Below are 23,058 nucleotides of genomic sequence, written 5' to 3'. Positions count from 1 at the left end.
TAAATATTTGTGAAATTATATTGAAAAAAATTATATACATAATAGATTTTTGAGTATAAATTTATGCAAGATACGATCTTCTTGGTGTGCGAGTTAATTTGTATTAATACAGGACATGAGGAACATGTCTAAATAAAAAAAAATTATGGGAAGCTAGGTGAAGACACCAACATGCTGAGAGAGATATATCATATGCCAAAATAGATATGCCAAGGTAGGAAAATTGATGTATTCATGTGTCACTATATAACTCTACATATCTTATTAATATTTAAATGTAAGTCTCTCTCTATATATTTTTATCATATTAATTGGTTTAATTTCATCTGTGATATGAGGATGTGATACGTGGACAATCCAATAATATGTCAAATCCTATTCCAATGCATCGTTAGCGTGACACCTAAAATGAGTGGCCCATATAATTGATATGATGATATTAATTATAATGTCCAACAGTTTATGACTCCTCAAGTCTAAGTAATGATTGATAATATCACAAAATCCTCTTACAAATCAACTCTCATTTAATCCCGATGATTATTAAAGCCTATGTAGAAAGGCCAGATATATTAACTCACATAGAGCTCTTTAGATCCTTCAAATCCTAGCTTACTTTTTTTTCAGAGTTATTAATTTAAATATCGGATAGATTTTAAACGAATATATCCTCAATATATAAATTTTTAGGATCCTTTTCCAAATCACTCATCTATCAAGATTATGATAGATTCGGACTGAAATCAAGATAAGCTTCGAATCCTCGGCATCACCAACTACCAAATTCTGCTTTAATAATTTATAATTTGACTAATTTTGTCAAACGTTGTATTTGTTATTGCTTTCTTTTTTTTCTCATCACTAATCATTCCGCTCGATCCGGAACGAAATCCCGGCCCGGGCCGGGTTCAATTGCTTCATCGTTGTCCCTCCCCGGACCGGGTCCGGATCTGGGATGAGCTCGTACCCGGATCCGGATTTCCCCACGATGGTGACAGATCGCACGCGGTTAATTATGCGGGCATTGCTCGGAATTTATAGCTCCAATAGGGGGGCGAAGAAGAGACATTGCCCTCTCCGGCGTCATGGCTTCGTCGTCGCCACCGCCTGCGCAGGCCCCCGTTCTCTCGCCGCCGAACCCCCCTCGGCCCCAGCAACTCCCCCAGCCTCTGCCTGTCGCCGCCGTCAAATCCGAGGTTCCGGTTGCCGAGCCCCGAGATCCCCCCGCCTCAGTCAGTTCCATCCCGCTGGAACCGTCTCCCGCTGCGGTTGCCGCCTCGTACACCATCACCATCCCCAGCTGCTCCGGTCTGTCGACAACCAACCAAAGCCCTAGCTTTCACCTTCCACATGGTGGCTCTTCTGCCCCCAAAAACTCTAACTTGGTTCGTTTCCTCTTCGCCTAGGGTGGTTCTCTTGGGACCAGATCCACGACACCGAGCGCAGGGTCCTATCGGAGTTCTTCGACGGGAAGTCGGCTTCCAAGAACCCCGGGGTGTACAAGTACTACAGGGACTCGATTATTAGACGGTTCAGGGGGAACCCGTCGAGGAAGATCACGTTCACCGACGCCCGGCGGGGGTTGGTCGGGGATGTCGGGTCGATCCGTAGGGTGTTTGATTTCCTAGAAGAGTGGGGCCTGATCAACTACACGCCCTCGGCCAAGCCGAGCGCGAAGAAGGGGGAAATGGGCGATGATTCGGAGAAGAAGGAAACTCCTAGGAGGATCTGTTCCCATTGCAAATCCTCTTGTAACATGGCATGCTTCACCACGGATAAGGTATGCTGATTGATCACCAAGACCGAGGACCTTTCATTTGTACTCTTTCTAATATTTAGTTGGACGAGGACTATGATAGGACCCTAGCAGGGCTGGGTCATATTCAATCAAGAAGTAATTAATAAAACCTTGTGAGATTGTAATAAACCCTACCTAGCCGTCTCTATCCTATAAAGAAGAGTGGCTAGGGTTTATATTTGGACCTTTGGGCTTTCTAGCCGTTGCCCCTTTTTACTGGGCTGGTTGGTTAGGGTTGATGGCAAAATGTTAGGACTCTAGCTTGGAGAGTCCTAATTAAGAGGGACATTCTGTTAGGACTCTAGCTAGGAAAGTCCTAATTGTGAGGGGCATTCATGTAGGAGGTTTTTTTTCTTAGAGAAGAATTAGGAGTTGTAAGGGAATAGGAGTCTTGAGTAGGAGTCCTATTAGGAGTTGGTTAGAAGTAAAAGTCTTAAGTAGGAGTCCTATTAGGAGTTAGGGTTTAGAAGCCCTATAAATAGCCATGTATTCCTTCTCTTTTCTTAAGCAATAGATGAATCTTTTCTGCAGCCTTTGAGCAGCAACTTGGAGGGAGGAACCCCTATAGAGTTCCAAGGAGGCCGATCCCCTAAAGAGATCAACCCCAAGTTTAGAATCTGCAAGGGTTCTAACACCTGGTATCAGAGCAGCGTTCTTGGCATCTCGCTGCCCTTCCACAGCCATCCATCAACCCTCCACAACCATCCAAAGCAATTCCTACAATCGTCACCGAATTCCGCCATCATCTCCACGAACGCGGATCATCCTTTGATCTCCCCGTGAATTGCAACAGGTTCTGGTTTCCTACCTTACTGCTGCTGCAATTTAGTTATCCTTATTCGAAAATCAAAAAAAAAAAAAATCGTTCTTATATTGCTGCATAAACTTTTCGTCACAAAGTTTTCATCTCTACGACGAAAGATACATTGTAGAATTCCAGCCGTATAGTACCATCTGTTTGATCTTGCTACTATGCTTTTTCTATCCAAATTTCTACGAAATTTTTATGACATCTTTGACACTTCCTAACAGTGGATTTTCCTTTGGTTTCATCAAAAAATTCTCAATATAAACTACTGATCTTTTATGTCCAATCTGCTGCACTTGAATTGCAGAATTCAAGCCGCATAGCACCATCTGTTTGATCTTGCTACTGTGCTTTTTCTATCCAAATTTCTACGAAATTTTTATGACATCTTTGACACTTCCTAACAGTAGATTTTCCTTTGGTTTCATCGAAAAATTCTCAATATAAACTACTGATCTTTTATGTCCAATCTGCTGCACTTGAAAATCTATGCTGCAGAAAATTTCAGCTGCATATCGTTGCCTTAACCCATCTATTTGCAATCTTTTTTGAATGAAATTTCTTATAGACTTCATATATCATCTTGGCTTCCATCTAAGATTGATCTATTAAGAAATTCATCTCTAAAAACGATTTTATGTTGCTGCAAATTTTCATCGTAACCCGTTGAAATTTTTCGACGATAATTCTGCAATTGCAACTTGCACCAATTTCTTTGCTGTTATACTGCCGAAATTTTCTTGATTAAATTAGCTATCGTTGCTGTCATATAAACTGTGATTTTGCTATTAATTCCCTCCTCAATTCTCTCAAGTTTTTGGTGGAAATTACGTCGAGAAACCGTTGTTTCTTCGACGACAATTCTACTCTTACAAGACAGCACATACTTGCTGCAACTTCCACGGATTTCTGTCAAACCTTTGCTACCATCTACCACAGATCCAAAACTTTCATCCACAGCCCTAAAACTCTACCAAACCACACCCTCAAACTGCACCCAAAACAGCCACAAAACAAGCCTAAACCGCAGCCTACATCCACCAATCCACCAACACTTTCGACCATCACTTCTCTCAACCTATACATGCCTTTAACCCAACAACAAAAGAGAGATCTTAACATCATTGATTTGGGGCCATATACTATGGCATCTAAGGAGGCAATCAATGCTAAATTCGAAGCCTTGGAGGTGCGAGTGGAGGATAAGATTCGGACGCTCTTTACCGAACTCAGATTGGGCCGACCACTAAGCCCGAAGAAATCATATCAAGGAGAGAGCTTTGCCCAATCACACCAAGCCCGAAGAGATGACTTCCAAGGGAGGGTAGGCTCTATGACCAACCCCAACTATCCATGCATGAGAGTGGACTTCCCTAGATGGGAAGAAGGAGACCCGATTGGTTGGATCTCGCGCGCGGAGCGATATTTTCGGTACCACAAAACCGCGGATGTATCTATGGTGATAATTGCAGCTATACATCTTGAAGGGGATGCTATACAGTGGTTTGACTGGTTTGAACATACTTATGGAGTCCTTTCATGGCGACAATTCAAAGAAGGACTGCTGATTCGCTTCAAACCAACCGATTACGAGAATATTGACGAACAACTAGCAAAGATCCAACAAACCTCCACCATTCAGGAGTACCAAACCAGGTTTGAAAGGTTATCTAATCAAACTCATGATTGGTCTCAAAAACAGCTATTGTGGACCTTCATTGAGGGCTTGAAGCCGGAGATCCGAGGAGAAGCTAAAGCGCGACAACCGTATATACTTATGGCAGCCATCTCTTTCGCACGACATCAAGAGGAGCAATTGAACCATGAAGCTCGGAGGACTAGGGTCTCTCCTCAACCAGTAATATTGAAGCCCTTAGCCCCCCCTACTGTCGACCAAGTCCCTACACTAAAGAGGTTAACAAGAGAAGAGCTTCGGGAGCGATATGCGAAGGGGTTATGTTGGCATTATGACGAGCCGTGGAGCCGTGAGCATCGCTGTAGTAAAGGGGGACTTCTTATGATTGAACCGATAGAAGAAGAGGTCATTGAACATCTAAAAGAGAGCCTTGAACATGAAGAAGAAGATGCAGAAGAAGAGCCACAACCGACCGAAGTTACGGTACATACACTAGCTAGCTACTCAAACCCGCAAACGATGAAAATTGGAGGCCTTCTCAAACAACAACCAATCACTGTTCTCATCGACACGGGCAGTACTACTAACTTCCTAAATAGTAAGCTTGCTGTTCGGATATCATTACCTATCGAGAATCGCTGCAGGTTTGATGTTAAGGTCACCGATGGACGGATTTTGAATTGTGATCATAGGCGCTTGCAGGAGAAACTATTGCTGCAGGACCAAGAGATAATTGCAGATTTCTTCCTTCTCCCTCTTAACAATCATGAGGCCATGCTCAGAATTAAATGGTTGACGACATTAGGTGATATTTCTTGGAATTTTATGAAACTAATTATGAAATTTTACAGTAAGGAGAAACAGGTGACATTGCACGGGAAACGTGGGGCGACATAACAACGATTTGCACACAACAAATGGAGAATGTTTTGCATAAAGCATGCAGCGGCTTTTTGGTACAACTTGAGCAGCAAACTAAGGGAGAGCCAACAGAATTTGAAGATCCAAATCTACTTCCTTTGCTTGCTGAATTTTCAAATATATTTGACGAACCGCGCAACCTACCTCTTACCTGTCGGCATGATCATTGTATAATGGAGAATGACGAACCGCGCAACCTACCTCTACTCTTCGCCGGTGCTACTTGTACGCAAGAAGGACGGAACAAGGCGAATATGTGTTGATTACCGAGCTCTCAATGGCATAATCATCAAGGACAAATACTTTATTCCAATAGTAGATGAATTGCTAGATTAAAGGGAGCACAAATCTTTACAAAGCTGGACCTTTGATCCGGGTATCATCAAATACGAGCATGCGAAGAAGACATACGGAAAATCACCTTTTGAACACACAACAACCACGAATTTTTGCTTTCTTCAACAAAAGGTGGAATATCTTTGGCATATCATATCAGAGGAAGGTGTGGCAGTGGACCCCTTCAAAATTGGAGCAATGCAAAACTGGCCGACCTCGAGAAACATAAAATTGCTACATGGCTTTCTGGGTTTAACAGGCTACTACCGCAAGTTCGTGAAAAACTATGGAAAGATCAGTGCACCACTTACTTCCTTACTAGAAAAAGATGTCTTCCAATGGTTGGACAAAGCCTCCGCTGCCTTTGACAAACTTAAGGCAGCCATGACGACGACGCCGGTGCTAACACTACCAGATTTCAACCGACCATTCATTATTGAGGCCGACACATCTAGAGTCAGAATTGGAGCCATTCTCATGCAAGATGGTCGACCACTCGCATACACTAGCAAGGCATTATCTCCCTCCGATCAAAATATGTCAACGTATGATAAGGAGATGCTCGCCATTGTGCGCGCAGCAACGAGGTGGAGATTGTACTTGATCAGGCGATACTTTCAAATCAAGACCGACCATCAAAGCCTAAAATATCTCTTGGAGCAGAAGATATCTTCCCCCGAGCAGCAAAAATGGGTAACAAAACTTCTTGGATTTGATTTTGAAATAACTTACAAAAAGGGGAAAGAGAATGTTCTTGCAGATACGCTTTCGCAGTTACCCGAGCAAGTTGAAGTTTCGACCGTTTCACTTCTGACCAGCGACTTCCTTGAGGATATTAAGATGGAATGACAGGAAGATTCAGATACTAGTAAGATTATAAAAAAATTGGAGGAAGCACCAAGCCCCATGGCTCATTACAATTGGGACTCAAAAGAATTACACTATAAGGGACGCATTGTGCTTGTGACAAATTCTACTTGCATCTTCAATAGCAGATTTTGGACAAAGTTATTCTATATGCAGGAGTACGACATATCACCCACAAACCAACAGCCAACCGAAAGTTTTAAACAGGTGCTTGGAGACAGCCCAAAGCCACCCACCAAATATGACTACCCAAAGAGAACTCCAGACCCAGCCAAGTGCCATTATTGATCGACGGATCGTGACTCGACGACGACGACCCATTAATGAAGTGCTAATACAGTAGGCGAACCTACCAAAAGAAGATGCCACTTGGGAGAACTATGACGACTTGAAGATCAAATTCCCAAAATTCATGAATCATCAGCCTCGAGGACAAGGCTGATTTGAATAGGGCGGGTCTGTTAGGACTCTAGCTTGGAGAGTCCTAATTAAGAGGGACATTCTGTTAGGACTCTAGCTAGGAGAGTCATAATTGTGAGGGGCATTCATGTAGGAGGTTTTTTTCTTAGAGAAGAATTAGGAGTTGTAAGGGAATAGGAGTCTTGAGTAGGAGTCATATTAGGAGTTGGTTAGAAGTAAGAGTCTTAAGTAGGAGTCCTATTAGGAGTTAGGGTTTAGAAGCCCTATAAATAGCCATGTATTCCTTCTCTTTTCTTAAGCAATAGATGAATCTTTTCTGCAGCCTTTGAGCAGCAACTTGGAGGGAGGAACCCCTATAGAGTTCCAAGGAGGCCGATCCCCTAAAGAGATCAACCCCAAGTTTAGAATCTGCAAGGGTTCTAACACAAAAGGGGTAACTCACTTAGGAAGCAGCTCTTAGGGCTTGGGTTTAGAGCCCTATATAAGTATGTAACCTCCATCTCTTTGAAAACAAGATTCATCTACAATTGCAATCATTTGGCCGACTTCTAGGAGGGTGGAACCCTTATAGCGTTCCAAGGATTGATCCCCTTCAAAGATCAATTTACATAGAATTCCTTTGGGGTTCTATCATCTGGTATCAGAGCAGCGATCTTGTTGCTTTTGCTGCCACCTTTGTCTTTCACCGCCAGCCAAGCAATTCTCATAATTGCTCTTGATGTCGTCATCTCCATCGTCAATCTATTACCATCATAGCCCTTAAACTTCACCAAATCATACCCTCAAACCGCACCTAAAACAGTCACAAAACAAGCCTAAACCGCAGCCCACGTCCACTAATCCACTAACCTGTTCGACCACAATTTCTCTCAATCGATACATGCCTTTAACCCGACAACAAAAGAGGGATCTTAACATTACAGATTTTGGGGCATATACTATGATATCTGAGGAGACAATCAATACTAAATTCGAAGCCTTTAAGACACGAATGAAATATAAGATTCAGACTCTCTTTACCGAACTCAGTTTGGGCCGACCACCAAGCCCGAAGAAATCACATCAAAGAGAGAGCTCTGACCGAAGAGATGATTTCCAAGAGAGGGGAGGCTCTATGATCGATTCCTACTATCCACGCATGAGGGTGGACTTACCTAGATGGGAAGGAGACCCAATTGGTTGGATCTCACGTGCGGAGCGATATTTTCGGTACTACAAAATCGTGGACGCATTTATGGTGGAAATTGCGGCTATACATCTTGAAGGGGGATGTCGTACAATGGTTTGACTGGTTTGAACACACTCAAAGAGTCCTCTTATGGCGACAATTTAAAGAAGGACTATTGATCCGCTTCAGACCAACCGATTACGAGAACATTGACGGACAACTAGCAAAGATTCGACAAACTTTCATCATTCAGGAGTAACAAACCATGTTTGAAAGGTTATCTAATCAAACTCGTGATTGATCTGAAAAACAACTATTGGAGACCTTTATTGGAGATCTGGGGAGAAGTTAAAGCACGACAACCGTACACGCTTAAGGCAGCCATCTCTTTCGCATGACTTCAAGAGGAGCGATTGAACCATGAAGTCCGGAGGACTAGGGTCGCTCCATGACCAGCAATACCGAAGCCCTCAGCCACCCTACCGTCAACCGAGCCCCTGCACCAAAAAGGTTGACAAGAGAAGAGCTTCGGGAGCGATCTGCGAAGGGGTTATGTTGGCATTGTGACGAGCTGTGGAGTCGCAAGTATCGTTGTAAAAAAGGAAGACTTCTTGTGATTGAACCAATAGAAGAAGAGATCATTGAATATCCAGAAGAGAGCCTTGAACATAAAGAAGATGCGGAAGAAGAGCCACAACCGACTGACTTTATGGTACACGCGCTAGTCGGCTACTCAAACCCATAAACGATGAAAGTTGGAGGCCTTCTCAAACAACAACCGATCACTGTTCTCATCGACACGGGCACCATTAATAACTTCATAAACAGTAAGGTTGCTGCTCGGATGGCGCTCCACATCAAAGGTTGCAGCAAGCTCGACGTAAAGGTCGTCGACGATAGAATCCTAAAGTGCGACTAAAGATGTTCGCAGGTGAAACTATTACTGCAAGACCAAGAAATTATCATCGACTTCTTCCTCCGACCAATTGATGACTATGAGGCCGTGCTTGGCATAAAATGGTTGACAACGCTAGGTGATATCTCTTGGAATTTTTTTAAATTAATTATGAAATTATACTGCAAAGGCAAACAGATCATCCTACGTGGGAAGCGCGGAAGCAACGTAACCACCGTTTCGACCCAACGAATTGTCACGAACGGTCGTCGCGCACCCGCAACAACTCCGTTCAACGAACCGTTCGTCGCTCTCATCTACATGTACAGTTACTTGGCAGCCTGTTTTGCCTTGGTTTTGAGTCATTTTGCTTGTAAAAATGGAAGTTCGAACAAGCTACAGTGTTACAAAGTGACCGTTCACCGAACCGAGCAAAACAGCCCAAAACAGCTCCGTTTTCGTGTGCCGCGGGCTGATTTCTGGAATCTGCCTCCGCTCACCAAAACGTCAGCCATCTCAGCCCCTTGGAACCCCTCGGGTGGCACAAGGCTGGATGGGGCTTCGATATAGTACCGGGCGTTGAACACTCATTCGCAAGTTCGCACGTTGCCTTGACGGGAACTTGTTGTCGTGCCCGGGACTCGGTGAGCAGCTGTTTGTGGGCTTGCAACTGTTCGTTCAACCTTCTAAAGCCCTTGTTTTCCCCCTCTCCCTCTTTTCTCTTGTGCACGCAAGGTGCTCGCTGAATTGCTTGTAAAGCTTCCCCACTTTTCGCGAGACGTCGGGACTTGTCCGTCGCTCGTTCTTTGGAACTAATCAACTTTCTTTTTTACAGGTCCTTCGGGACCTGCGAGAGGTTACGAGTGGGCTGATCTTTGCGGAGCAATATCGCAAGGGCGAAGCGCGACTTAGGCAACGCAAGCTAAGTTCGCGTCTTGGCCGCAAGGGTGCCTCACGCCTTAGGCAATTCCAGCTAAGGCCGTGACATTGTGGTATCAGAGCGGGCAAGCACTACGAGCGAGCAGCGAAGGAACTTCGCAACTTCGCCATGGCAAAGCATCGTGGCGAATCCAGCAAGACGGGGCAAGCCGGACCCTTGCCCCAAGCAGCCGCAGGTGGGCTGCATGTGCACACTCGCTCTCATGCTATTGGAGCCGCTCAAGAGGAGCGCGACAGCGAACATGATGAGCGAGAAGTTGGCTACTCTCCGCGAGCAAAGGAGGCGTAATCTGGAGCGCCAACTGGGAAAAAGAGTCACAAGAAGAGACTCACAATGGCGGAAACCCGCTTGGATGTTCTTGAAACGAGTGTGGAGGAACTCTACAATGGCCAACAAAGGCTTGTTGGGGTAGAGAGCTCGCAAGAGGAAGCGGAGTCCAGGATCGACAAGGTCGAGGCCCTAGTCGACCGACTGTCTGATGACACCAAAGACTCCGTGCAACACTTACAGGATGTCGTGGCGGAACTCACTTCAAAGGTGGCCATGCTCACACGGGCACTAAATGCGGGAGGAAGCAACACCCGCGTTGCACCACCACAAAACTTGAGGGCACCCGAGCCTCATGGTTATGGAGGGGCCAGAGATGTCAAAGAGTTCAAGAATTTTCTGTTCGACATGGAACAATACTAAAGTTTCTATAGCAACAATGTATCTGAACGGAGATGCGAAACTTTGGTGGCGAACCCATTGGGAGGAGATCCAATAAGGTCGGTGTCGGGTTGACACATGGGAAGACTTGAAGCGGGAGTTGAGAACTCAGTTCCTACCTAAGAACACAGAGTTTGTCGCAAGAAGAAAGTTGTGACAACTCCGCTAGAGTTCCACCATTCGAGACTATGTGAAACAATTTTCTGCACTAATGCTGGACATACAGGACATGTCCGAGAAGGACAAGTTGTTCAGCTTCCTCGATGGTTTGAAGCCATGGGCTCAACAGGAACTAAATCGAAGGAATGTTACCGATGTGGTCGGGGCAATTGCTGCTGCAGAAAGGCTCATCGACTTTGTTTCCTCTGAAGACCCAGGGAGAAGGAAATAAACTTCAGGTAATCGCCCTCCAAAACACTCTCGAGGGAAGGAGCTCGGGGGCGAACAAAAGAAGAAGAGTTCCCACAAGGGGCCAAGCCCGAAAGGCAAAGCTCCGAAACCTGGCGGATGCTTCTTGTGTGGAGGGCCATACATGGTGAGGGAGTGCCCACAAAAACAGGCACTCAATGCGCTAACAACTTCCATCCACCCTCCCAAATCGGACAAGGGCAAGGCTATCGCCCTTAGTTCGAGTAGTTCTGAAGCCAGCAGCGACGATGAGGAGTCGTAAGGACCCCGGATGGGAGCCATGCGTTTGTTGAACGCCCTACGGGGTCAAGTGGGGGAGAACCCGAAGACAAGGCAACAAAAAGCAGGAAGTGGCGAGCTAATGTATGTTGACATCAAGCTCAATGGCCAAACAACTCGTGCAATGGTGGACATGGGCGTTACCCACAACTTTATAGCCGATCGAGAAGCAAAGCGACTTGGGTTGATCTTGGAGAAGAGCCCAAGTCGAATGAAGGCGGTGAACTTGGAGGCCAAGCGAATCTTCGGGTTGGCGAAGGGAGTCCCCATCAAAATCGGGACATGGAGCGGGAACACCAACATGATGGCAGTGCCATTGGATGACTTCCAAGTGATTCTTGGAATGGAGTTTATGCACGCAGCGAAGTTGGTGCCAATGCCGTTCTTGAACTCCCTATGTATGATGGGAGGCGACGATCCCTGCGTGGTTCCTGTCTCTCGGAGAGGAACCAAGGAACCGCAACATATATCGGCGTTGCAACTAAAGAAAGGGGTGCGAAAAGCTGAATTAACCTTCATGGCTGTGATGAAGCTAGAGCCACTTGACGAGAAGGCCATTCAAGAACCTGCTGTGGTGGCGAATGTCCTGAAAGAGTTCAATGACGTTATGCCACCCGAGTTGCCGAAGACTCTTCCACCACGTAGGGGCGTGGATCATAACATCGAGCTAGAGCCAGGAGTGAAGCCTCCAGCGAGACCACCCTACCGTATGTCCTCGCCAGAGTTGGCAGAACTCAGGAAGCAATTAGGTGAACTGCTAAGCGGCGATCTCATCCGCAGCTCTAAAGCATCTTTCGGAGCTCCAGTTCTCTTCCAGAAGAAACAAGATGGGAGCCTCCGATTATGCGTCGACTACCGAGCCCTTAACAAAGTGACAGTGAAGAACAAGTATCCCATCCCGCTCATCGCGGACTTGTTCGACCAGTTGGGCAAAGCTAAGTATTTCTAGAAGCTCGACCTTCGGTCGGGGTATTGGCAGGTACGTATTGCCGAAGGCGACGAAGCGAAGACTACCTATGTGACCAGGTATGGAGCGTTTGAGTTCTTGGTGATGCCTTTCGGCTTAACCAATGCTCCGGGCACGTTCTGCACTCTTATGAACCAGCTATTCAAGGAGTATTTGGATAAGTTCGTGGTCGTCTATTTAGACGATATCGTCGTCTACAATCAAACGCTCGAGGAGCATGTCAAACACCTTCGGACAATTTTCAAGGTTCTCAGGGAGAACACTTTGTTCGTGAAAAGGGAGAAATGCTACTTTGCTCAAACTGAAATCTTATTCTTGGGGCATCGAATCGGTGATGGCTCCATTCGGATGGATAAGTCGAAGGTGCAAGCGGTTGCGGAATGGCGAACTCCAAAGAAGGTGCCAGAGTTGAGATCCTTCCTTGGTTTCGTCAACTACTATCGACGCTTCATAGTGGGGTACTCGAAGCGTGCAACTCCACTGACGAAGTTACTAAAGAAAGAGCAGCCTTGGAAGTGGTCTGATAAATGTGAAATAACATTCCAAGATCTGAAAGTTGCCGTTATGGAAGAACCAGTGCTCAAATTTCCAGACTATGGAGAGCCTTTTGAAGTCCATACAAATGCTTCGGACTTCGCTATTGAGGGAGTACTCATGCAGGAGGGTCATCCGGTGGCCTACGAGAGTCGCAAACTCAACGAGACCGAGCGGCGTTATCCAGTGCATGAGAAGGAGATGACAGCGGTGATCCACTGTCTACGAGTTTGGCGACACTACCTCTTCGGATCGCGATTTGTGCTGAGGACGGACAACATCGCTCTGAGCAATTTCTAAACTCAGAAGAAGCTCTCCCTAAAGCAGGCACGATGGTAGGACTTCCTGGCTGAATTTGATATGGCAATGGAGTATAAGCCTGGGAAGGCAAATGTCGTGACCGATGCATTGAGTCGGAAAGTGGAGCGTGTGAATGCCGCACAATTGGAGGGCGGAGGCCAAGCAAGTCAATTGCACTCCAACTTCCTTTCCAAGATCAGGGATGGACTGTATAGTGACCCCCAGGTAGTTATCTTGATGCAGCTCATCAAAGAAGGCAAGGTATGACGATTTTGGGTCCAGGAGGGACTCGTTTACACAAAAGGGAATAGCGTTTATGTTCCCCGAGTGGACAATTTGAGGCGTGAACTCTTAAAAGAGTGTCACAGAACGTTGGCTCTCGTGGAGAGGGCCTTCTACTGGCCGAAGATGGGAACTGATGTGGAGGAATATGTTCGAACATGCCTTACTTGCCAACAAGACAAGGTGGAGCAACGGAAGCCGGTGGGACTTTTGGAGCCATTGCCCGTACCAGAAACGCCATGGGAGAGCATTTCCTTGGACTTCATATCAAGCTTGCCACTTGTAGGGAGACTCGGATCGATACTCGTGGTGGTCGATCGGTTTTCAAAGTATGCAACTTTCATTGCTGCTCCCCTACACTGTTCAGCGGAGGAGGCGGCCAAGCTGATAATGAAGGATGTGGTGAAGTATTGGGGAGTCCCGCACAATATCATTAGTGATCGAGACGCTTGGTTCCTGGGACGATTCTGGACCGAGCTATTCAAATTGTTGGGGTCAAAGTTATACTTCTCTACAAGCCTCCACCCTCAGACGGATGGCCAGACTGAAAGGATAAACTCGCTCCTGGAACAATATCTTCGGCACTACGTGAGTGCCAACCAACGAGATTGGGTGAAGCTGTTGGACATTGCCCAATTCTCCTACAACTTGCAACGGAGCTCTGCATCCAACAAGAGCCCCTTCGAGATCATTACTGGACAACAACCGTCGACTCCGCACACCATGGCCATTGGGTATACTGGGAGTAGTCCGTCAGCCTACCATTTCGCAAAAGAGTGGCATCGAAATGCAGATATTGCGCGGGCTTATTTGGAGAAGGCGGTAAAAAGGATGAAGAAGTGGGCATACTTGGGAAGGCGACCGCAAGAGTTCAAAGTTGCCGATTTGGTGTTGGTAAAGCTCCAACCAGCATCACTCCAATTCTTTAGGAACAAAGTCCACAAAGGATTGGTGCGCAAGTATGAAGGGCCCTTCCCAATTATCAGCAGGGTAGGCAATGTCTCTTACAAGTTGCAGCTGTCGGCGTGGTTCAAAATTCACAACGTTCTTCACGCCAGCAACCTAAAAGCCTACCACTTGGATCCGCAAGATGCTTCCTGAAGTGTTCCAACTCGGCTACTCCCATCACAGCCTCCTACGAGAAGCGAGTTGAAACCATTCTAGCGGACCGCAAGATAAAGCTACATAACGGAGCTGAGCAGACAGAATACTTGGTGAAGTGGCGAAAGCTTCCCTGAACTGAAGCTAGTTGGGAGCCTGAAGACGCCCTGCGACATGAAGAAGAAATCATCAACAACTACCAATAAGCGTCGACGAGGGCGTCGACAGTTTAAGTGGGGGAGAATGTCACAAACGGTCGTCGTGCACCCGCAACAACTCCGTTCAACGAACCGTTTGTCGCTCTCATCTACATGTACAGTTACTTGGCAGCCTGTTTTGCCTTGGTTTTGAGTCATTTTGCTTGTAAAAATGTAAGTTCGAACAAGCTGCAGCGTTACAAAGCGACCGCTCACTGAACCGAGCAAAACAGCCCCAAAACAGCCCAAAACAGCTCCGTTTTCGTGTGCCGCGGGCTGATTTATGGAATCTGCCTCCGCTCAAGAAAACGTCAGCCATCTCAGCCCCTTGGAACCCCCCGGGTGGCACAGGGCTGGATGGGGCTTTGGTATAGTACCGGGCGTTGAACACTCATTCGCAAGTTCGCACGTTGCCTTGCCTTGACGGGAACTTGTTGTCGCGCCCGGGACTCGGTGAGCAGCTGTTTGTGGGCTTGCAGTTGTTCGTTCAACCTTCTAAAGCCCTTATTTTCCCCCTCTCCCTCTTTTCTCTTGTGCGCGCAAGGTGCTCGCTGAATTGCTTGTAATCTTTTCGCGAGATGTCGGGACTTGTCCGTCGCTCGTTCTTTCGAACTAGTCAACTTTCTTTTTTACAGGTCCTTCGGGACCTGCGAGAGGTTACGAGTGGGCTGATCTTTGCGGAGCAATATCACAAGGGCGAAACACGACTTAGGCAACGCAAGCTAAGTTCGCGTCTTGGCCGCAAGGGTGCCTCACGCCTTAGGCAATTCCAACTAAGGCCGTGACAGAATGGAGAACGTTTTACACAAGACAAATGGTGGCTTTTTGATGCATCTCCAGCAGCAACCAGAGGGGAAGAAAATAGAAATTGAAGATTAAAATCTCGCCCAATTGCTTTCTGAATTTGTCGACATTTTTACTGATCCGCGTGGTCTTCTTTCTACTCGACAACATGACCATCATATTCCAATTCTTCCGGGCAAACCACTAGCGAACATTCGGCTGTACCGTTATCCTCATCTCCAAAAGGATGAAATTGAAAAGATTGTAAAGGAGATGCTTGAAACAAGGGTGATTCGGTTAAGTTGCAACCCCTATTCCTCCCCGGTGCTACTTGTACGCAAGAAGGACGGAACTTGACGGATGTGCATCGACTACCGAACTTGACGGATGTACCCAATACTAGTGATGGATGAACTTCTTGATGAGTTAAAAGGATCTCGAGTCTTCACGAAGTTGGACGTCCGATCCGGTTACCACCAAATTCGGGTATGTGAAGACGACATTCCAAAAACTGCATTCCGCACACATAACGACCATTATGAATTCTTGGTAATGCCTTTTGGACTCACTAATGCTCCTTCAACCTTCTAAAGTCTCATGAACGATATTTTTCGGAGCTTTCTTCGCAAATTTGTGCTGGTATTTTTTGATTATATTCTCATTTATAGCCCTTCTCTTGAGACTCACTTTCAGCATTTGTGGATTGTTTTGACGATCCTTCGGAAGAATACTCTTTTTGTTAAGTAGCCAAAATGCAACTTTCTCCATAAAAAAGTAGAGTACCTTAGGCACATAATATCAGAAGGAGTGGCGGTAGACCCAACAAAAATTGAAGCAATGTAAGGTTGGCTGAAACCTACAAACGTGAAATTACTACGCGGGTTCCTTGGACTAACGAGCTACTACCAAAAATTTGTGAAGGACTATGGGAAGATCAGTGCACCTCTCACTTCTCTACTGAAAAAAGACGTCTTCCAATGGTCAGACAAAGCCTCCGCTGCCTTCGACGAACTTAAGGCAGCCATGACGACACCGGTGCTAGCGCTACTAGATTTCAGCCGATCCTTCATCATTGAGGCCGATGCATCTGGAGTCGGAATTGGAGCCGTTCTCATGCAAGATGGTCGATCGCTCGCATACACCAGCAAGGTATTGTCTCCCTCCCATAAAAAAAATGTCAATATATGATAAGGAGATGCTCGCCATTGTGCACGCAATAACGAGGTGGAGACCTTACCTGTTCTGCCGGCGATTTCAAATTAAAACCAACCATAGAAGCCTTAAGTACTTTTTGGAGCAAAAGATATCATCCCCTGAGCAACAAAAATGGGTAACCAAACTTCTAGAATTTGATTATGAAATTATTTACAAAAAGAGGAAAGAAAACGTTGTTGCAGATGCACTCTCACGGCTAGCTGAGCAAGCTAAATTTTCAACCATCTCCCTTCCTACCACCGGCTTCCTCGAGGACATTAGGGAGGAATGAAAGAAGGATCCAGAGATCAGCAACATCATAAAAAAATCGGTGGAGGATCCAAGCGCAATAGCCCACTACACTTGGGATTTGAAGGATCTACGCTATAAAGGTCGCATTGCGCTTATACTCGACTCCCCTTATATTAAAATCATCTTGCACGAAATGCACTCCACACCTTCAACAGGGCACTCCGGATTTCTAAGAACCTACAAAAGAGTGAAGCAAAATTTTTATCGGAGAGGGATAAAAAAAATTATTTCTGAATATGTGGCACGATGTGAAGTATGTCAACAACACAAGGGTGAAACAGTGGCAAGTCCAGGGAAGCTACAACCATTACCCATACCGGACTCGATGTGGACTGACATCTCCATGGACTTCATCGCAGGTTTGCTACCTTCCAAAGTTAAAAGCACAATTCTCGTGGTGGTTGATCGACTTACGAAATATGCTCATTTTTGTGCTGTGCGAAATCCCTACACTATTGCTAGTATTGCCCAGATTTTTATAGAAAATATTGTTAAACTGCATGGGATGCCAAGGTCCATTGTAAGTGATCATGACAGGATCTTCACTAGTAAATTTTGGACTGAGTTATTTCAGTTACAGGGCACCAAACTCAAGATGAGCATAGCATATCATCAACAAACTAACGGCCAAATAGAGGTGGTGAATAGGTGTTTAGAGACGTACCTTCGGTGTTTCGCTAGTGACCGGCCAAAGGAGTGGGCAAAATGGCTTTCCTGGGCCGAATGATGGTATAATACTACATATCATTCATCTACAAAATGTGCCCCATATGAAGCACTGTATGGTCGATCGACCCCTGTGATTCTAAAGTATATAATTGGCTTGGCTAAGGTAGATCAGGTCGACCAAGATTTAATTGACAGGGACAAACTCCTACAGCTGGTAAAGGATAATCTTTCTTCTGCTCAAGTCAGAATGAAGCAGCAAGCCGACACACGACAAAGCGAAAGAGAATTTCCAATAGGAGATTGGATTTATCTTCGCCTACAGCCATACTAGCAACTCTCCATCAACACACGAGCCTAAATGAAGCTAACCCCATGTTTTTATGGGCCCTATCAGATCACAAAGCGTATTGGAGTCGTGGTGTACAGACTTAAATTGCTTGAGGATGCCAAAATTCACCTTGTCTTCCATGTGTCATGCCTGAAGCCCAAGTTAGGAAAACACGAGTCACCCCAGATCCAACTGCCCAACACCATTAAGGATGGAGTTATTCAAGCTCAACCACAAGCCATCCTCGACCACAGGATCTTGATGCATCGTCGACGTCCCTCTACTGAAGTACTAGTGCATTGGAATAATTTACCACTTGAAGACGCCACATGAGAATCATATGAAGAGCTGAAGACCCGATTCCCTGAGTTCATGGAACCTTAGCCTTGAGGATAAGGCTGATTTGAAGAGGGCGGGTTTGATAGGACCCTAGCAAGGTTGGGTCCTACTCAACCAAGAAGCAGCTAATAAAACCTTGTGAGATTGTAATAAACCCCACCTAGTCGCCTCTATCCTATAAAGAAGAGTGGCTAGGATTTATATTTGGGCCTTTGGGCTTCCTAGCCGCCGCCCCCTTTTACTGGGCTAGTTGATTAGGGTTGAGGGCAAAAGGGGTGACTCACTTAGGAAGCAGCCCCTATGGCTAGGGTTTGGAATCCTATATAAGCATGTAGCCTCCATCTCTTTGAAAATAAGGTTCATCTACAATTGCAACCATTTGACCGACTTCTAGGAGGGTGGAACCCCTATAGCATTCCAAGGGTTGATCCCCCTCAAAGATCAATTTACATAGAATTCCTCTGGGATTCTATCAGACTATACCAACTGGTTCTCACTATGCATTCGAACAGGCTTTTTTTGCATATGATTAACTTCGAATATGAACTGAGCAACAGTTGAGTTTAAGAACTTTGATGTGCGTATATCGAAAGTTTCTAATGCCATTGATTTTAGATAATTAATTCTATTGTCTGTTTTCTTAGAGCACGGTTGCTCATTGCCACAGGGGTTCTTTCTCCTCTCTTTTCTTTTTTTTTTCCTTGTGGGGGATGAGGGTTGAATGGGTAGATCTTAGGTATTTGAATGCTTTAAATTTCATATTCCAATATAATGAATTGAGTAAAAACTCATCAAAATTTTGAATCCATATTCCTTCCTGTCCATTTCATAGGCTGAGTTAGTATTGTTAGAACTCAATTTTTGTTCAAAAAGTATATAAACGTTGATGTCTCTTGGTAGGTGTGAATATGTCTCGTCATATTTCTACAAATGAATACATTATCACCATCCCAGTATTTCATTTTGAAGAAATGCTTATTTCACTTGGCTTAGATTTGGGCATCTACAACCTTGTCCCTGTACTTACATAACTCCGTAATGTTTGGATGTCTTGATCTTTTCATCACTTAGGTAGCAGATCTTGAACTGCTGAGTATAAGGACATCTGAATCCTTTTCCCTGTACAGCTGTACTTGCATTTTAATTCTTAGACGTCCAATATTTGATCAACACTCTTCATCAAGTAATGTTTGTTCCTTCAAAAGGGCACTATTTACAGCATGGACCAGCTATTACACCAAATATCAAAGAATTCATGATTTCTAATGTATGCTTCGTGTGGCCTTTAAGATCAGGGCCATGTTAAAGTTAATCACATTTCAGAATATTCTCATTGAATCCGTTGTTTTTTCCACCAATAAAATTTCTGGAATTAAAACAAAATTTGCATGTATAGATAAGGTAGGACTGGTTTTCTTGGCCTCTTGAAAAATAACAAAGCTTAAGTCAGAGTGCATAATTGACTCTGCATCTGTCCAAAAATCTTTTATGATAAAACCAGTCAATGTTCCATGATGACCTACAAGTGTGGGATTCCATCTAAGCAATGCAGGAAAATATTGGGTGATGAGTTAAGATGAAATTTAAGGTCAGAAAAGTCTAGGAATTGAAACATTGGGGCACGTAATAAAAAATTAGCATCCATTTTATTGGAACAAAGAAGAATAGCACAAGGAAAAAAAAAGGAGGAGAACATGAGGTCATTAATTAGGAACAGAGAAGAATAACACAATGAAGGATGCAGTTTTTGGCTGCCTATGGTCATCATTAATCAGGAAAGGAGCTGGTATATATCCATACGCAAATGGATCCATGACTTCAATTTGTGTGAATATTTTTACAGTGAACTGATTATCAGAATTTTATATTTATATAAAACTTTTGATGCACAAATTGGAATGGCTGCATTGTCTATATTATATTTAGGTATTCAGTTTTCACTTGTTAGTGCAAGAAGAAATTAATCTTTACTATTGTGCTAAATTTTGCTATATCCAGGCAGATATTATCCTATGTGCACGATGCTTTGTTCGCGGTGACTATAGGCCTGGCCTCAGTTCAACAGATTTCAAAAGGGTTGATATCACTGAAGAAACAAAGGCAGATTGGACAGACAAGGAGACTATTCACCTACTTGAAGCCATTTTGCAGTATGGTGATGATTGGAAGAAGGTGGCCGAGCATGTTGGTACCAAATCAGAGATAGACTGTGTTGCTAGATTCATCAAGTTACCCTTTGGAGAACAGTTTTTGGGGCCTGAAGAAGTTGGTGAATATGGTAAGCCACACCAGAAAAATGACAAGGTAGTAACTGTACCTGAAGGGGAGAATGTTCCAGAGCAGAGTCTTTCGAAGCGGATGCGTCTCACACCACTAGCTGATGCAAGCAACCCAATCATGGCCCAGGTTTGCATGTCAACTTTGATGGAGGATCTTTTTTGTTTAACGAACTCGCATGCGCATTCAGCTAACGAACTCGCATATGCATACAGATAATAGCTAATATGCGCATTCAGGATCCAGTTTGAAATTATTCAGCTCAATGCTTATGAAAATTTTTCAGAGCATAAAGTAATTGGTGCTTACTAATTCTTCGGATTTCACTTTTCCTGTTTGTTCCTAAACTCTCCATTTTGCATTTTCAGGTTGCTTTCTTATCTGCAATGGTGGGTTCAGATGTTGCCAAAGCTGTGGCTCAAGCTACCATTTCATCATTGCATAAAGTGGACATAGCTGGTGGCATCAGTGCAAGTGATGATAGGCTTCAGTCTGCTGACTCCAATGGAGCAAAGGAAGAAGGTACAAGCTGTATCTAGTGAGGTTTTGATTATTATTCTTTTATTGCGTTTTGGTAGACTGGGAGCTGTTTTTTAGCAAGTCCAAAATTCTGTTCATTGAATTTTGAGATCATGATAGTTGTTATGATAATATGAAGAGTATGATGATGTCCTTTTCTCAAATGCAAAATTCTGGTGCTTTATCTAATTTTGAGATCATGATACTTATTGTGATGGCATGAACAGTTTGATGCCCTTTATTTGTTTCAAGGGAATTTGATGTTTTTTTTTTGTAACTTTGGCGGTATTAACTGATACTGTTAATTAGCTTACCCTGATAATGAAGTAATATCATGCAGTTTTTACTTTGTATATATGAGAACTCCTCAATATTTCAATAAATCATTGGATCATAACTCAATTATGCATTGTGACATTCATGTGGGCCTTCTGAGTATGCTGTTTTGCTGTTTCAGTCTCATTTGAGAATCTTATCAGTTCTCCTATTTGTTAAAGGCTACAGAATTAAACTTTCTTCCTATGTAGAAGCTGTTGCTGCTTCAAATGGTCAAACTTCTTCTGATGTACTCAATGAGGCTGTGGCAGAGGCACAGTCTCAGCTTAAGAAGGAAGAGCAGGATGTAGAGCAATATCTATCTGACGTAGTGCAAGTTCAGGTAATCCAACATCAGGCTCAAGGTTTCTAGAGGACCTATTGTTTTGTTTTAGTTTGTTCGTCTTGTCCTGCTCCAACTAATAATGCTCAGTAAGATGATTTACATTTTTCTTGTTCAGATGAAGGAAATCCAGGACAAGATTGTACACTTTGAGGAGTTGGAATTGCTCTTGGAAAAAGAGAGGCTGCAGCTGAGGCACATGAAAGATCTTCTTTTTGCAGATCAGTTAGCCATCATGCAAAATAAGATGCAGCTCTTGTCAAAAGGGAATGAGAAAGGGGAGAAGGTTAAGCAGACTAATCATGTTCCTTGATTGTGAAGCAAATCTTACATATTTTATATTATATGGTATCCAACCTCTCATCTCATTTTCTACGGCAGTAGGATATCCAACTAGAGTTTCATTGTGAATCTGCAGTTCCTTGTTCCTTTTAGTGTTCTACTTACTAAATCTCTTTCTTTCCTTTTTTTATTTGCTTTGTCTCTCACTCATGGATCTCCTGCATCAGTTGCATGAACAGATCACTTGTTCCAGCAAATTTTCTCTTCCAGTGTCTTTGTTTTTTGAGGGGAAGGAGAACATCCATCTCTGTGATGAACATTTTCATTTTGCATCAGATTTGCAGTGGCTTTAAGGCTTCATTTTGAGTAGGCACAAAAAAAACCTTATTCTCATGGAAAAAATCATAATGTTGTTTAAGACAACTGAAACTTATCACCAGCATCTAATGTTATTTCAAATCCAATGGTGAGTGAGTTACAAAGTAGTTGGTAACTTGAATCATAAAGAAATTATCTCAATTTGAAGTATAGTCTTTTTGCATGTATAGCGCTGTTGATTTTTTTTTTTTTTGCATAATGGCTCCTACAAAATGTCATTTGATTTACTTGAGGCAATTATTCAATCAAATAATATTGAACATATTTTTCATCTCTTCTTGAGAAATAAATAGGGTTTTTATTTTTTACAAAACTGTGATTAATTTCCTCCAACATCTCTGATTTTGAGGAATGTATGGAGAGAGTTTTTGATTTTTAGTGAATAATGTTAACTGTGCCCTAAGATGGCAAAAAAAAAAAATTAAAAATTTAATTTTTCACTCTAATAAAAATAAAGTTTGATATTAATATCCTTTGAAATTTTAATTTTTGGGCACACATTAATTCTTTTTTTTTCACTCATTGAAATCAAAATTAACATCCATCTGCTCTTAAAACTTTAAACATCATAGAATATTGTTGAATCTTGAATTTTAAAAATAAAATCAATTGATGTGTTTGTGATCTAATCTGCATTCTGAATAACGTAGGATTAGCTTCGATAAAGGCAAATTGATTGAAGTAGGAGGAATCAGATATTGGGTCGGAGTTGAACATGTCCAAAGATTGGATGTCGGGCCGGAGGATCGATCAA

General features: G+C 43.8%; 1 protein-coding gene across 2 annotated transcripts; it reads left to right on the top strand.

The window, feature by feature from the left end:
* The first annotated feature begins 1,037 nt into the window (after positions 1–1,037).
* LOC103973241 (SWI/SNF complex subunit SWI3B) lies at positions 1,038–22,198 on the top strand. 2 transcript variants are annotated; one of them, XM_018821353.2, is made up of 6 exons: positions 1,038–1,308; positions 1,407–1,780; positions 20,189–20,596; positions 20,836–20,989; positions 21,484–21,644; positions 21,763–22,198. In XM_018821353.2, exons 1-6 carry the CDS (start codon positions 1,086–1,088, stop codon positions 21,955–21,957), a joined length of 1,515 nt encoding a protein of 504 aa, XP_018676898.2. In that variant the 5' UTR covers positions 1,038–1,085; the 3' UTR covers positions 21,958–22,198. The 2 variants fall into 2 exon arrangements, with proteins under 2 accessions (XP_018676898.2, XP_009386020.2); XM_009387745.3 differs by having other exon boundaries at positions 1,039–1,308; positions 21,514–21,644.
* The last annotated feature ends 860 nt before the right edge of the window (positions 22,199–23,058 follow it).

This window comes from Musa acuminata, chromosome BXJ1-3 (genome assembly GCF_036884655.1).
Source record: "Musa acuminata AAA Group cultivar baxijiao chromosome BXJ1-3, Cavendish_Baxijiao_AAA, whole genome shotgun sequence".
NCBI lineage: Eukaryota > Viridiplantae > Streptophyta > Magnoliopsida > Zingiberales > Musaceae > Musa > Musa acuminata.
Note: the sequence above shows the minus strand (reverse complement) of the source record. Positions and strands in the feature narration are given on the sequence as shown.